Source organism: Haplochromis burtoni, unplaced genomic scaffold (assembly GCF_018398535.1).
Source record: "Haplochromis burtoni strain Fernald_Lab_line unplaced genomic scaffold, NCSU_Asbu1 Contig_22, whole genome shotgun sequence".
NCBI lineage: Eukaryota > Metazoa > Chordata > Actinopteri > Cichliformes > Cichlidae > Haplochromis > Haplochromis burtoni.
Window position 1 is genome coordinate 477,654 of NW_024582383.1, and position 16,822 is coordinate 494,475.

The following is a 16,822-nucleotide window of genomic DNA, read 5'->3' on the forward strand; positions in this document are numbered from 1 at the left end:
CACACACACACAGATCTGTTGTCTTTCTTGTCCTGAGCACAGAGCTCAGTCTCCTCAGGCCGTGGACGTGAAGCATTACGTCACATGTCTACTGATTCGGTCGCCGACGACACGCCGTCTTTTCATAAAACACTTGATGGGTTGACACACATGTTCAAGCGTTTTATGTTTTTCTGGCGTGATGTAAAAGAAGACGGTGGAGGATAAATACGTCAAAGCACAGCCAGAGCTGGGGGAGGGGCGGCAGCTGGTAATCATCGTGTGATTGGACGATGAAATATGCTGTTCCATCGGGGAACGGAAATAAGGGCGTCCTCGTACCTTTGCCTATTGTTGCCATGGCGGCTCCATCCTAGTGTTGCTCCACGTGTGCACATGGAAATACGGATGTTCCATTAAGCATTCATGGAAGTTGTGCCGTGTGGCAGGACGTGGATAAATCCAGGTATTACTGTTCCACTGATCAGTGTGGTGCGCTCAGCCTACTGCCAGTGATGGCCACGCATCAGTCAGTCGCGCCATCACAGCAGCTTTTCTAGCACCAGAACTCAACCCCGTCATCAGCACGTATGTATGGGTTTGTGTTTATCATGCTACAGCCTGCTCGTATGATTGTAATAACTCAAAGCGAACGTTTTCCCCTTTGAGCTCTCCATTTCCTGTTTCTTATCACCTTCTTCAGGTCAAAGGTCATACTGCTTACCATTTCATGCCATAAATGTCAGCATCCTTGTAATATGTGATGACAAGGCAACAGAAACTCTTGGCCAAAGGTCACGTGGCTGTATGCAGGGACACAGCAGACGGAGACAGATGTGGCAGCTGATGGTTGTCGACTCAGTCCCTGCATTTGTTTGTGAATGAAACAAGGTTTTTATGGCGATGTTTGGTGTGCATGGGGAAGTATGGGCTTTGATTACATTCATCATGTCTTCAATATGTGCTGCATATGTTTGTAAAGCCCGTGTGTGCTGTAACAATCCTGGGACAGTCTAACAGGAGGATCATATCGTATTATATCAGAGGACAGGTCTGCATTCCTCTGTTACTCCTGCAGCACGCTGCGTAAGGATGCTTCACTGCAAAACAATATTATTTCATGCACTAGCTGGGACACATGGTCCATGCACACTAGAAGACCTGCTGTAGACACGTCCCTGATTTATCAGTTCAGAAATTTACCGTCCTCACTAAACTCCTGACAGGCAGTGTGTGAGTAATTAAGTATTTCTCAGATGGGCTGGCCAACATTTAATCAGATGGGACTCTCCAGACAAATGTGTGTCCTCTGAGAGGAAACATTTCACGGACGACGGGCGGCTCCTGGTTAAAGGTCATCACGGGTCACCGGTTTATGGGACCCATCTGAAGCCATTCAGCGCTCTCAGATTCTCTGTGGGATCAGTAAATGTACAAATACACATTATAGCACCACATCCAGTAGATCCAGCCAGACAAACAGATGTTTGTAAGTTAGCTCTAAATAAATATGCTTCATGTGCAGAATAATTCAGTTCAATCTTATTTATATACAAAATCATAACAACGGTGGCCTTAAGGTGCTTTATATTGTAATGTCGACCCTACAATAACACACACAGAGAAAACCCCATCAGTTACATGACCCCCTATGAGCAGCACTTGGCGACAGCGGGAAGGAAAAACTCCCTTTTAACAGGAAGAAACCTGTGGTTGAACCAGGCTCAGGGAGGGGCGGGGCCATCTGCTGGCTAGGCGTGAGGGGAGGATCCCTGTTAATAAGTGCAAATACACATTAATAAAATATTACCACAATGTCACTGGCTGAAACAACTGCATCACACACTTGTTGTGTGGTCTGAACTGTAACTGCAGACCTTATTGTTTGTTCAGCATTAAAAATTCTCCAAGAGCCACAAACACCTCAAAGACGAGAGGTCGAGTCCAGGTACGAGTGGAGGTGAGGTCTCACAGCGAGAGCAGACATGCTCACGCTGTAACTGATCCCACATGCTCGGCTGCGGCTCCTGTGCACGTTCACTGACCAGCATAAATGCAAAAAGGCTGCGCAGGTGGAAAAATCCCGACTGTAAATACCAGAGAAGCTGTGCAGTGTAAAAAAGAGCGTATAGGTGTCAGGAACAGGTAGCAGGAGCTTCCTGGGCAGTAGATGCATTTACTGGATAATAGAATAAGTACATCAACATGTCGTCCTCCATTAACTCAGAGTTTCTGCATCAAGCCTGCATTCACTCAGTTACTGACTTTAATTCAGCTGCGATGAACCTGCCCACAGAATAACTGATTCCATATAAACAATTGTTAATGCGCAACATGAGCTCCGTCGGTGTTTTCCATCTCTCCCTGAGAAGACCTGACCGTACATTTGCTGCAGAGCTCAAACCGACGGCGCAGATGGGAGCAAAGACGCCGCACGTGAGGCGCGTGATTGAGACGTAAAGTAAAAGGTCAGCGCGGCCTGCTCAAACTTCATTGCCTGACTTTAGTTATGTAGCGAGGCAGCCAGGCGATGGCGGCCTTTCTTCCCCCGACAAGTGCTTTTGAATCTGACTCGATTCAGACACGAAGCCCTGCGCTGACTGCTTTATGTAACCCAACACGGCCTGACATGCAGGAGAGCGAGAAGAAAGGAAAAAGCACATCGGACACGTGTGTTGGCATTCAGCTGTGGTGATTATGACACGTATATGATCTCTATCTGCCGCCCAGCGAGGCTTTAATGATTCAGAGCGTGGCATGCTGGGTAATATTGTCTTGGCAGTGAAAAAAAAAGTGTCTTCATATCTCACATCCGCGCTGCAAGACCAGCAGATGTTGTTGTGAATGCCTCTGGACGCACGAGTGGGAGAGGCAAACGAGGGTACGGCGAGACCTCCGAGCAGACCGTTCGCTCCATCACCAGGATGAAACGTCCAGGTGGGCGAACGCGTCTGTCTGAGGCACCGACCTTCACTGCTGACTCCATTCGCCGTCACCTGAACGTGTCTGGATCTGAGCTCTGCGGCCGTGCTGAATATTTTATCAGTTAAATTGATCCTGTTATGATGCTTGCATTAATCTGGTAGATGTTGTTGTTTATATGGACAGTGCCCTGAACAACGCTCTATATGTAAGACAAAGACCCCATAATAAAACAGTGGGAAGGGGAAACTCGCCTCCCACGGCCTCCCTGAGCCTGAGTGGGTGGATGGAAACGTCATCTATGGCACAACCATCAGTGACATCATGTGAGTGGCGAATGTGTAATATTTACTCTTCTTTTAGGTCGTTTGGTCAAATCAAAATAACGTGTCTGACTGGTTAACTGTTGAATGCACGCTCGGGTTTATTGTTGAGATGACTACCTGCTGATGCAGGAAACAGAAAGCAGTCAGAGGAAACAACTCAGTGAACCCGAGGTCCATAAAACCAGCACAATGAGCTGGTTCCTCGCTCATCCTCAGCGGGTCCGGCCCTTCTGTCAGGTTTCATTCAGCTGATGTTAGTGCACTGAGGCTTTCTTCACACGTGGTCTTGTCTGTCCCTCAGGATGTGCGTGGATTCATTCTTCGTGACTTTGCCTTTGGGTCATAAAGGCCGACACCACAGTCGAGGTTCTGCTGAGCCAGAGTTACATGTAACTGCCTCGATTGGTCCTGTAGACATGTCTGCTGATAATCTCTCTCATGCTCATCTTTCATGCAAGCTTCTGGTAATTTTGCATCTGGATGCGTCCAGCTGTTTAGCCAGTGATACTAGCCTGTGGTGACCCGCAGAGACCAGAGAAGGATTGCAGCTACAGGGGCACGCGCTGTTTATTTCTCAGGCTGCTCCTCTGAAAGTCCAGGAAGCCGGGATTCCTCTGCCCGTTCACTCCCCAACAAACAGACGATACTGCTGCATCCTCACAGTCCTCAGTTACGCCGCCTGCAACGGCAAACAGAGGCCTGTGGAGGCAGCAGCTCCCACCTCCGGGTTTTTCTCTTGTTTACCTGACTTTCATGAACGTGCTCTCGTTACACTCAGGCCATTTGCTGCGTGCCATGCGCCTCTTGTTGCCTCTCTGGAACGCTCTTCACTTTTATTTGTGTGACCGCCGTTTTCTGGCGTAACAGTGAGGTGGGAGGTATTTGTCGCCTCCTTTGAGGCCCATCGTGATGCCCGTTGATGTACATACTTGAGATTGAAAAATAAAGAGGACGTTTGCATGAACTAGTATTGAATTCAGTTCTAAGAAGCACGATCTGATGCTGCAGTCGTGTTTCTCTGACGTCAGCCCGTTCCAGCTCATTAATTACTTTTCATATTTTGTTATATGTGTGTGTTCATGTATGTGGACTACACTACACACTACACAAACGCACACGGGGCATTGTGATGTCAGTAGCCGTACAGCCTTCGTGCCTCTTGCAGGCTGCGAGCGAGCAGCAGGTGTGTTTGTCATGAATCTGAAGGTAACATCACGTGTCCTCGTTTTCAGTTTGGCTCAGTAGTGCAGCTGAGATAGAGGCAAAAACATCACCAACACGGCAGGGACGATGTTAAGCTCAGAAAGTGGAGAATAATTATTTTAAAAGCAGGTCGAAAGATCGAGAAGGGAAAATATTCGCGGGGAGCTGTCAGCTGGCTTCACATTGTTGTGCTCTTCTTTACATAAATAAAGACGGTTTCATCATAAACGGACGCAGAGAAAGGTCTGAGGTCAGGGGGAAAGGGATCACGCCACAGTGATGCTGTGAGTTTGAATCCTGCACAAGCTCACGGGTACGTTAGTTGACTCTGCAGTGGTCGCACAGCAAATTATCCACGTTCTCCATCGTCCCGAGTCCGTTGATGCGACAGTCGACTGAGCCGTGTGCTGCACGCTGAATGCTTTGTGTTTTGCCTCTCTTCCAGCCTTCCCCGGACTCCCACTAGGATCTTCTCTTCCCTGCCGGAGACCTTCTCCACCCCCGACATCCAGCAGACATGGCAGATGATGCGGACATGCGCAATGAGCTGTCAGACATGCAGCAACGTGCTGACCAGCTGGCTGATGAGGTGAGAACACCGGACTTGCTGCATCACAGGGGTTTGCCTCGTGATGGCAGGTGCACGCTTACTGACTCGCTGAGGAGTCGCGCGGTGGTTGGAGACGCCGAGCACCTTTGTTTTATCACAACTTCAAACATACTGAAACTATGCAGCACAGTAAGAGGGTGCACTAATGAGCACATTATAGAGAGTGTGTGTGTGTGTGTGTGTGTGTGTGTGTGTGTGTGTGTGTGTGTGTGTGTGTGTGTGTGTGTGTGTGTGTGTGTTTCGCAGTGAGAGAGTGAGAAAGTCTCCATCATGGCCCACAGCTGATCAGCCCTCCAGCTTCACATATGACTCACTGTGGCACAGCTGAGCAGAATATTAAATACAAACACACACACACACACACGCAGGAACGCAGGGCAAACACAAAATGGCGGCGCTGGAATAACAGTTTTGTGGCTTCTGTGAGCTTCAGCCTCCACAGCGATTCCAACAGATGGAAGCAAACGAGCGAGCTGATGCAGACCGATCAGAGACAGAATGCAAAAAGGCAGAATCAGAAGAAGGAAAAAGAACGTGAGCCACGTGAAAAATGGCTGCTCGGTGTCAGATTTGTTTGTCTAACCGACACCCCCACCCCTCAACCCCTACCAGCGCAGATGATGCGCTTGCAGCGAGCGCAGCGAGGCGGAGCTGCTGCCTCTGTGCAGCCTCACGCTCCTTAGAGAATGGGAGCCCCCGTTACACATCAGCCAGCAGCTAATAACAGACGTCACACAGCGATGAGGATTCTGCCTGCTGCTAATAACAAAGCTGAGTTATTTTGATCAATCAGTGCTAACTTAGTAAAACAGACACAAATGCCCATCACGTGCTATAAGTGCTGCATTTCAGGACCTTCCAGGTCTTATCTTACATGTTCCCACAGCTCTGCAAGCTGTCGTGCCCCCCCCTCCCACTTCTGTTTAGCTCCTGGGGATCTGTCGGCCCGAGAGCTGCCACCAGTGCCCTTCGAGGCCTTCCCTAAACCACAGCTCAATTCATGATTAAGCCATTTATCTACTAAGAAACACTGGCTAACTTAAAATGAGGGCCCAGCGAGTGAAATGATTATATGAAAGACAGAATGCTGTCTGACGCTGCCCCTCATTTCTTGATATTTTATTTCCAAGGAGTTTAAAAACTATCTGCAGCAGATGAACTTAAGAAACGGGAAATAATCCAGGAAAGACGCGGCAGAGGACCTGAGAGATGCTTTTGGGTCTTCTGGTGATTTATCCACTGTTTCCCACAGAAATCGTCTCAGCTGAGGGGCGGCTGTTCTGCCACATCACACAAGAACTGGACTGAAAATCCGTGGCAGCAGCTACGATGGAGTGATGACATTTTAGCTCAAATTATCGTCAGTGTGTATAAGGTCAGGAAAAGGTACAACACTGTAAAACGTAGAGGCTCCGTGTCTTTTTGGGGCTGTAGTGTTGCAGGTCTGTAAAGTGTCCGATTAACATCAGCTTCGTTTTTCACTTAATTTTTAGCCTGGAAATCCGAAGCACACTGCCGAAGCAGTGAAAGCAAACATTAAAACAAGTGTGGGCTCATCTTCACTGTAGCCGGGTCCCAATTTCCCAGACAAATATAAAGAAACGAGAGGGGCGGCTCTAGACTTTTGTGCCGTACTCTAAACTTAGAATAAGTCACCATTTCCATGTGTTACAGTCAGAGCTATGCAGTCCTGCGTGCACACAGTCCATCTCTGCGAGTTCATGTTGAGTTCACGTCGATAATCGTTCAGGGATTGATCCTGTTTGCGGCTGCTGATTGTTCTGATCGGCTCCATTTAGTTTCACACACACTCGCTTATGTTCAGTCGAACGAATGCGCACAACCACATTGAGTTGTTGTGTAAATAAGATTTAACAGGAACACAACAGTCAACAGAACCTGTTGTGTCCACCTGCAGCATGGCTGTGAGAGGGCACAGAGCAGAGCAGTTACCACGACAGCAGATATGACAAAGCCTGGAAAAGCATGGAAGGTGGTGGTGGGTTGCAAAGAGGCTTGCAGATGTGCAGCAGCTGTGGGCAGACTTTTTAGACTTTTGCATTAATGGAAAATCAAAGGCTGATGGCAGTGAGAGCAGCTGACCTGCCAGTCCTGCAGGTAAGCTTGGCTTCATGGCCGGTCTGGTGCGATGCTCAGGTTATTGGCCATCACATGAAAAACTGCACATAACATGAAAACCAAAACTTTCCAAGCTTCTTGAATCTGAATTGTTTCTTTTATTTGTCCGCAGTCACTGGAGAGCACTCGCCGTATGCTGCAGCTGGTCGAAGAGGTAAGAAAAGTCCTCTAAATGTTGGTGTATGAGTTTGATTTATAGCCAACAATAATATTTAAAAATGTGTGTCAACAACAAACGAAAATAAATGATACTGAATCGCGTCTCGCGGTGTTACGTGTGCAGGACGAGCTGCTGTTTTGCAGCACAGATCATTTCCTGTGCCGACACTCGGATATAATCAGGGCAGAGGAGACTTCAGGGTTAGTCGTGTGAATATTACAACGATGTCGTTTTGCTCCTGTGTTGCAATGTTGTTACTGTTACTAAAACCTTCATTTTCAGTAATCTGGGAAGGGAGGAGTGTATGCAAAGTGCAAACACACAATCTCATAGGATAAACGTCCTTTTCTAATAACTGCGCCTCTGTCAGAGATCCTTTACATTTTACAAACTTAAAGGTTTTAACCTGACGACACCAGCAGCACCAGGATTACATGCAAGCATGTCACTGTACCAACACTGAAACTCTCAGAGGAGCAGAGATGAATCAGTAGTAGAAGAGCGAGGACAGTAGGAAGCTCATTGTTGTGTGAGGATCTCTAAACCTGTTAGAATAGCTCAGATTTATGGAGCGAGACTCAGATACCTGAAAGTCCAAACTCAGCGTTCAGCTGTCATACACTCAGCAAGTGTTCACGTTCATCAGCGCTGCCAGGAAGGACACAATCAGACTTTACATGAGAGGGAAACATGGCGCCCTGTCTATCAGATCTATTCTGAACCGTTAGTGGTCGGTTTGCCCCCAAACAGCCAATCAAAAGACAGAAGTAAGTCTACTGTTTGTGCCTTGGATTGGTGTTTGTTCAGTCCTCTGTGAGACAGGCTCTGACCTGGTCAGCGCTCTCTCGTCAGATTGTGCTGGTGATCAGCAGAAGCGTTACCAAGATGGCTGCCAGATGGCAGGAAACTGTGGATAAAAGTGTGACTGTCAGTTAGGCTTGGTGGCATTTTCTGTAACGTTACGTGATGTATACGTAGTTAATTGTAGCTGTATCCACAGAAACAGTCGTCATATTAAAATACTGAACATGTTTGTTTGTTTGTTTTAAAGCTGTAAGAAGAGGAAACAATTCCTTCTTAGTCATTTAGACACGCGTCACGATTGCTGTGCACAGAAAAATGCAGCACGTTTTTAATAAATCCAGTAAACTGTCCAACACAAAGCCACACGTACATGTCAGCACGTCCCTGTCACGGTCATGCTTTGCCCAACGGTTGTGGAGCGTGTGCCCAGCTTTGGCGGACCATGAGTCAACTGAGTAATGGCGTGAATAGCACATAACGTGAAGATGATAATACTGCGATGCAATGAGACTGCAACAAGCAGACGCAGATGGAAGAAGGGAGGGCGGGTGAGGCATGGAGAGACAAGGAGTGAGAGCATCTGGGGGGGTGAGTGGCTAACAAGCTACCCGCTGCAGCTCTCAAGGTCATATTGATCATCAGTCGACATTTCTCACCATCAGCTCCACCCTACAAATGTACTGCAGGCAGGGAGGGACCGAAGGAGGGCTGAACAGAGCGACGGCTTCTTTATGCACGTGATCAGAGAGATGGAGGGTGGGGAGGATGCAGCACAAACAGCTGACATAGATAACATTTAGCGGCTCTCGTGATGTCACTCGCGACTCTGTGTTTATCGCCACAAACTGAATGTCCAGGACGACAGTAAGAAGACCTGTTCAGTCTGAAAAATACAAAATTAGTTGTTTCTAAAAATGAGGCTGACTTTCACTCGATTCCGCAGCCTTAGCGGCGTGCTCTTAGCAGCGTGCTCTTAGCGGCGTGCTCTTAGCGGCGTGCTCTTAGCAGCGTGCTCGTTGCTGTGAGGCCATTTGAAAAAGCCGGGATTATTAGATAGGGAACATTTCATGTCATCACAGGTACAAAAGCAAACATAAACTGTAAACCTGGGACAATGATCTGTCATCAACAGTCCGTCAGTGGAGGTGTAGGATAATACTCTCCTGCACCACCAGGTTAGATGGAGAAAGCTGCACCATCCTCAGGCCTGTCTGGGATTATGGTTGATTATTGTTGGGTTTCCCCAGGGACACATTTCAGATACTTTGGGGTTTCTCATGCAGAGGCTCCTTATTGCTCCCCTCTCGCCTCCCAAGCATCCGTGTGGCTCTCTTCCCAAACTGCTGAGGATGAGGGGTGGCTGTTTGTCACGGCGAGCACGTGTGGTACACAGCGACACACCGTGATCGTGTTTATGCCGATCAGGCTGAGCCAGCTGCCAAATCTTAGTGCTGCATTTTTAAGAAGCACACAGTTGTATGTTAGCTAACGCTGCTGCGTCTTCTCAGACTCCTTTGCCAGCCCCGCCATCAGTGACGAGAAGCGTTACTATGAATGCTATTGCAGGCTCAGCTGCTCCAGTCAGGAGCAGAAAACTCGCATTGTACCACGATTTTAAGAAGAACGCTCGTCCGCTGTCGATGCTAGCATCATTAATCTCCTTCAGCTTGATTCCACGTTTAACAGACAGATGTCTTTGCATCTTCGGATCAATATCATCAGCACAGAGGTAATAGGAAGGAAAATATTCAATTTGTTTGTTCAGGAAAACAAGAAGATGAAGCAATGATCCCGATGATCAACCTCAATGTGCATTTGTTCTGTTGCTTTACAGAAAGCACAGCAGCAGATGTGTTGTTCTCTCTCTCTGCTGTTTAAATTAAAGCCTTAGGCCAGCAGTTACTAATACACTGTGCCAGCACCAGCTGGTTTTTTGAAACAAAAGGTAGAAAGAGAGCGCAGTGACAAAATTGCATGTAACAGGTGATAACTCAGAGATTTTAGCCACTCACCCTTTCTCAAGATGCCAAAATACAGAGAATATTTAAATCAAGTGTGCGATTAACACTTCCAACACACAATTTAAAGCTAATCGCACCGATATAAAAAACAGCAGGTCTGTGATTTTTTTGAGTTGCTGATATGAGTAAATTATATCCTTAGACTTCTAAATCACATTCATTTGTGCTCAAGCTGTTATTGCCCCGACTAGCTGAAGACTGGGCAGGTGTGTCAGGTGTCATAAATAAGGTCCTTAAACTGTTAGCAGTCGGACGTACCGCCCACGGGACATTGGATGGTTTAGGGGACTAATAGGACTGCTAAGGGGTTAAACTATCTGTGAAGGAACTGTCCCAAAACATGCCTGTATGGTGCTTAATGCATGTAAAGTTAAATGAGGAATGGTTCATACTTTCATATAATACAGATTTGTAACCTTTATTTAATGAGGAGTTCACTCTTGTGGTGACCAGGTAAAGGTGAAGTCTCTTAAAAAATGGTTGTAAGGCTAAAAAGTCACAAAAAATATAAAAGAAAAGCACAAAACACAGCTGGATAAAGGTGGTAGATGTTTTAGTTTAGATTTGCAGGGAATTAATTGCAAAAATGTTCCTTTAAAAGTGTGTGTGTGTCGCTCTCCTGCTGTAGAGCAGAGCGCTCGTGTTAGCTGCAGGTGTAATTGTGCTCTGCCAGCGTGTTTAACCATGTTAGGAGAATTTAACTTCAAAGGATGCAAAGAAAGGAGCAGCGCAGAGTTTCTCAGCTTCACTGCTTCCTGAGCTCCTGCAGCCGCTCACCACTGTTTTCCTGTGATTGTCTTCCTTTTCCACCTCCTGTCTCTGGGGAATAGAGCAAAGATGCCGGCATCAGGACTTTGGTTATGCTGGACGAGCAGGGAGGTAAGTGTGCATGAGGGGCGATGGCGCAGGGTCACAACATATAGATGCGACCAGAATCGGCACAGTGATAATATGATTGCATTCAAATACAAGCAGCGCTACACTCCAGTCTTCACCTCGTAGACTTAGAATTAAACGACGTGTTTCATTTGCAGTTGCTTGGTTTTATTTAAGTATTTCCAAACTAATTCGTTTTGTCCTTAAAGGAATCTGTTTTGAGTTGTTTGATTTGTTGCATGTTTTCTTTGGTGAAGGTTCAACATGGTTTCCTTCTTTCTTTCAGCTTCTTTTAACATTTGTTTTCTTTGGCTAACATTTTTCTTTTTACTTTGCCTAACCGCTTTCACTTTGCCAGCAGCGTTTTATGGTTTTTCTGAGCTGAGGACGACGGTTAAAGGAATTGTCACGAGTGCCAAAACCATAACAGATCCTGTCAGGAAGATTTAACGGCAGCAACCGCAGGAATGAAACCTTACAGCTCAACAACTCATTGTCAGGAACCGGGCGACGGCCTTGTCCCTGTGGGTGCTGCCGGCAGTGTAACCTCCGGGCTGGTCTCAGATCTGTTTACAAGAAATAAATACATTTAAAAAACACCCATATGACCTATTATACTGCTTTATATCACAATAAAGGTAAACAGGTCTGAGGACAGCTAACCTGGCCGTTCCAGCCCACTAACAGTCCAAACGATCGATTTAGCTGGTAATGACAAAATATTCAAGCCCTTGTCCATCAGCCCACCTACAGATTTGTACAATCCCTGATTAGATGCAATAAATGAGAACGTCGGCTCACAGTAACCTTAAAAGATATCATTTCTAATGTGAAGTGAATGATATTTAGACTCTTGAGCGCCCTCAGTTTTCTGTTTCTGGGAAAGCTCGTAAACCAGAGCAGCCCAGTAAGAGGCCTGACTGCACCAGCATCACTCAGGGAGAGGAAAGCTCTCCTTCCTCCAACTCTCCATTTAGCCTTGCTGCCCCGAGAACTGCAGGATCGTTTGCAACAGCTGACTGGACGCAGGAGCCCGAGCTGACCTATGACCCCAGATTTGCACCTCTGCAGCACTTGGTGCTGAAGTCAACATTCATAGGCTGATGTGCTTTACCTCTGATGCAAATCATTTCAATTTGAACTTGAAGCCATCGCTGATCTTTATTTTGTATCATTCTTTAATGATCACCACACACTCAGTGACCCACTTCTCTATAATACCACCAACACAATGTGACGTCCTTTATGACCATCAATGACTGTAAACCAGGGATTTTACAAATTTGGGGAAAAGAATCTGTAAAGTCGTTTCTCAGTCCACTCCATATTTAACCGTGCCTCACCCTTCACTCACCCAGCAGCCGTCCACCACACCAGCACGACGACGGCCCCGATGCTCACTGACCAGACAGACCTGAGTCCTTTCAGTTACACTGAATCATTTTAAAGCCACACACACAGTTTTCAGTTGACCCTCGTAACGGCAGCAAAAGGTGTGCTGTTCATGCTCACAGCTTCATCTACAGCTCATAAGGGCCACATGCTGCAGCTGTCACTAACATGCAAATAATCCAGTAGCTGTAAAATGTTTAAATTCTCCCAAGTTTTACATGTTAAATCAGAGAAAGGAAAAGTGGGCAGCTTCCCGGCAGCTTACAACCAAAGGAAGAGAAAATCCATTCAGCACTGAAAAGGTCTTCAGCTGTAACGACCATCTGTTTCCTACGGAAATATTTCAGTAGAATTTTACAGCCTGTGACTGTCACCAAATAAATGTGATTTCAATGTATTTTATTTGAAATGACAATTTAGTTACAATTACCTATAATACTCAAAGAATAAGGAGGCAATACATCAGATTTCTGCAGAAAACAAAGAAATAATAACACTAAGAAAAATTTAAGTATGAAGAAAGTCATTTTGCATTGCTCATAATTTAAGGTTTTTATAGGAAAGGAGACAAAAACGATTCTGTAAAGTTAAATTCTGCATAAGTCATTTTAGGTTCTGTGTGATGTCCTGATAATTTGGGTGGAAACATTTTCTTTGTAAAGTAGTTTGTCAGTCAGTTTGGGATGTGGATCCTTTATGTAGCGGTTCCACCTTAACTTACTATGTTAAAGCAAAGGAAACATGTTTTTTCTCTTCACTAATTTTTTAAGTTGTGTTTGTGATTTTGAAAAAGAAAGTTAGACTTGGCTTCATTGTTATCAGGTCACATAGGCCTCCAGATTTTGGTTGTATTTACCTTTTTGTACACGTCTGATGGAAAAATAAAAAGACGAATAGCAGAACAAACATCATGCACATCAACAGAAAAGGCTAAAAAGATGAATCTACTCCATAATACAGCCAAAGTATTGCTCCCACAGAGTTACCCTGAGATGCACAAAGTCACTTTACAATATTTACAACTTTTAGAAATATATCAGAAAAATATTTAAATAAATATCATTACATTCAATTTCAAATAATAAACATTGAAAATCTGTTTAGTTACGTCCTTGGTCGTGGGCTGTATTATAGCGTTACCAGGATGTCTCCCACTAAGCCTTCATGGCCGTCTGCAACTGGTACTGGAAGTGATGGGAGCAGCTGGAAACTAAGAAAATGTGCCAGCCGCCTCTAAAGCTGACTGACAACCGTTTCTCCTGCTGCGGGGTATAAACTGGTACTAAAACCTGGGTTTTGTGTGGGAGGACCCGGAGCAGCTCTTTATCCTGAGCTGACAGTCTGCTCGATCGGATTTGAGATTGATCTATTGATTTGAAAAAAAGGAAACGCTGATTTCCCCCAGAAATCTTTGTTTCCCTTTAACATCTTTGCTGAAACATTTACACTTTCAATCAAATGAACCAAGAAAACAAAGAGAGAAGATTTACTTTCATTATTGGATTGTTGGGGACTCTCATGGACCATTTTCTGGTCCCCCAAAAGTCTGTAAGTGCACATAATTGTATTTTAGCCACCAAAGCGATGCACTGTACACTCAGATACACACCAGAATACAAACGCTTCACTTGCTGCTCATCATGACTCATATTTCTGTCAATCAGTCAATGAAATTCATTCCACTACTGTCATCCCTTTGTCCTGACCAGAGCAACTCGATCGTGTCGAAGATGGCATGAACCATATCAACCAAGACATGAAGGAAGCCGAGAAAAATTTAAAAGATTTAGGGAAATGCTGTGGGCTTTTCATATGTCCATGTAACAAGTAGGTACTGATAATGTGCCCCAAAGGTTCTTTACATATGTGGTGGCGTCCAGTTTTTCCTTTTTCTTCTTTTTAAGTTTTTGTTTGACTTTCTTTCGTCATAGTGTCTGAAGTTGTTGTCTTCTCTCCTTTGTCCTCTCTTTCTTTCTCTCCTCTTCTCCTTCTGCTTCGTTCTGTGGGGGATAAATGACTTGTGTTTAATCAGAGCAACTGGAGCGCATCGAGGAGGGAATGGACCAAATCAATAAGGACATGAAGGATGCAGAAAAGAATTTGAACGATCTAGGGAAATTCTGTGGTCTTTGCTCCTGTCCATGTAACAAGTAGGTGCTGCTTGCCTGCCTGCCTGCCTGCCATTTAAAATTAAGTATCTAAGAAATAAAACCGAGGTAGAAGTGACATCACAATGGCCATCAGCCAATAGTCTGCTCTACTCCAGCTCCTAATAAACACTGAGCCTGGCCCACAATGTGGAATGATTAACGTCAAAAACGTCCCTGTTCAGTCGGCCCACTTAAGGTTAAACATTTCCAGTCACAATATGACAATTTTTTAAAAAACCCAAACATCTAAAACAATAACGTGATTTCCCGTAACAGTACGTGACACTCGTTAGGCCCAGTCATGTTGGTCAGTTAGTACTTTTTATCTTCTTTTATTTAAATATTTGCTGATTCAGTAGCAACTCCCACATGGTTTACTGAAGGGATTTGCTAACAGTCAGCTGAGACTGAAGGAGTCACCTGGATGAGTGATGAAAACGTCCAACGACCTTCTTTGGGCATAGCAAACATAGTGTCCCAGCATTTATAGCTCCCCAACTGGGAGCATCTCATAGTCCAACGGTCTGAACCATCACCGAACAATTGACCTCAAAAAGCTGCTAAAGTTCTTCCAAAGTTAAAATTGATTCACCACCCAGATTTTTACATACCTTGTACGGTCAAATGAGGCTGATACAAACCTACCGGTGAGACCCAAATTCCATAAAGCCGAGCTTTAAACGTCCAGTCAACTCTCCCCCACCCAGCCAAGGCCATGCTTCATCAATAAGTGCCTCTCTTCTACCAAGTTCCATATTCTCTAAGCTTCCACTTCTCCAAACAGCTCTGTGATGGGAGTCGTCTACATGCAGGTGTAGCCGCTGTAGAAGTCCCACCTGTAGCAGTCGTATCGATTCCTCCTGAAGAGGGTTTTTTCTCATTTTTGATGCATGGTGGTGGGAAGCTGTTGACCTTCCCAATTATAAAACGTACTTAGATTTAAAGAGCAGGGCTGGGGCTCCAGAAGCATCTTGGCACTTAGATCATCCTAATGTATTGACTCCAGATGGAAATGTAGCGATCTTGGTCCCAACATGCCTTTGGCCAGCCTGGTCCAGGACTGGTTGACACTTCTCCTCATCTGCATGATCTCTACCACCACCACACTGCTCTGACATCCAGTAGATCCTCACCTGTTTGCAGGCAATGAGACCTTTCTGTTTCCCGTTGAACACCCCCTCCCCCACTGCCTTCTATGAGCCACCGAGCACCAATGACATGGAAAGACTGGCGAGCATGACCCTGTGAATGCTCATGCATGCGTGATGATGTAACTCATAAAGCAATGCTACACATGATGATGCTACGATCATGATGTTGATGTTTACAATGAAAATGATACTGATGGTGATCCTGATGAACAGCAATCGTTTTGTGCCAAACTCACATCGGCGCGTGTTCAGAGTTCATTTGTGAGCAGAGCTGTCGTTTCGTAACTTTACGGGTTGGACCAAATTTAAAGACATACAAAGAAAATAAAGTTAACTGAAGTCCCTGCTTGGCAAACGATGGAAAAGAACAAAGAGAAGATAAAAGAGGAATGCTGCACAACAAAACTGTCAGATGCTCAAAGTATGGCAGCGAACACGCTGGAAATAGGAAAGAAATGACAGAATGACACATTCAGAGCAAAGGAGAAAAACAGGAGTGATCTGTGGTGTAGCTTGCAGCTAGAAACTGGGCTAGGACACATGCGCACTGAGATATTTTTAGGAACGTAGTCAGGGTCGATGTATAAAATGGGTGCATCATGCCACAGCACTGTGTGCAGGACCCTTGTTTCTGCTGCAGTTTGTCTGCAGCGCCACCTCTCCTGCAGAGCGCTGTGCTAATTTAGCCTTTATTCCACTCTGGCTGCTAAACACTGATGTTTGCTAAGCTCCCTTTCCTGCAGGGAACTCGCTCACATGTAGGTCAGCCATATCAGATAGTGGCAGCCTGCTGGGACATTGACTCAACCTGCCTGCACACATAGCAGGATGCTAAAAGAGATACATGTTTTTCAGCACTGCTGCTCACTGTACCTCCTAATCCCTTCAGCATGTCTCTCAGAATTAGCAGACCCCAGATTTCCCTCTTAAAGGCTTCATATTGTGGCCGTCTGAATGCCACTCAGGAGCTGGTGGTGGATTGCTCGACTTGCAGGTCGCTCAATGAATGAATGAGGCAGAATGACTTTAGTCTTACCGCGGGTCCTGCAATACTCATACCATCTAATCAGATCATCTCTGCTCAATCAG

General features: G+C 45.6%; 1 protein-coding gene across 1 annotated transcript in view; it reads left to right on the top strand.

Moving 5' to 3' along the window:
• Positions 1-16,822, top strand: part of snap25a (synaptosome associated protein 25a) — a 32,509-nt gene that overhangs the window by 9,383 nt on the left and 6,304 nt on the right. Inside the window, exons 2-5 of the mRNA XM_005917143.3 lie at positions 4,876-5,019; positions 7,292-7,333; positions 10,995-11,043; positions 14,465-14,582. Of these exons, the coding sequence (XP_005917205.1) occupies positions 4,948-5,019; positions 7,292-7,333; positions 10,995-11,043; positions 14,465-14,582 (281 nt within the window). The 5' untranslated portion in view covers positions 4,876-4,947. The remainder of the gene's footprint in view (positions 1-4,875; positions 5,020-7,291; positions 7,334-10,994; positions 11,044-14,464; positions 14,583-16,822) is intronic.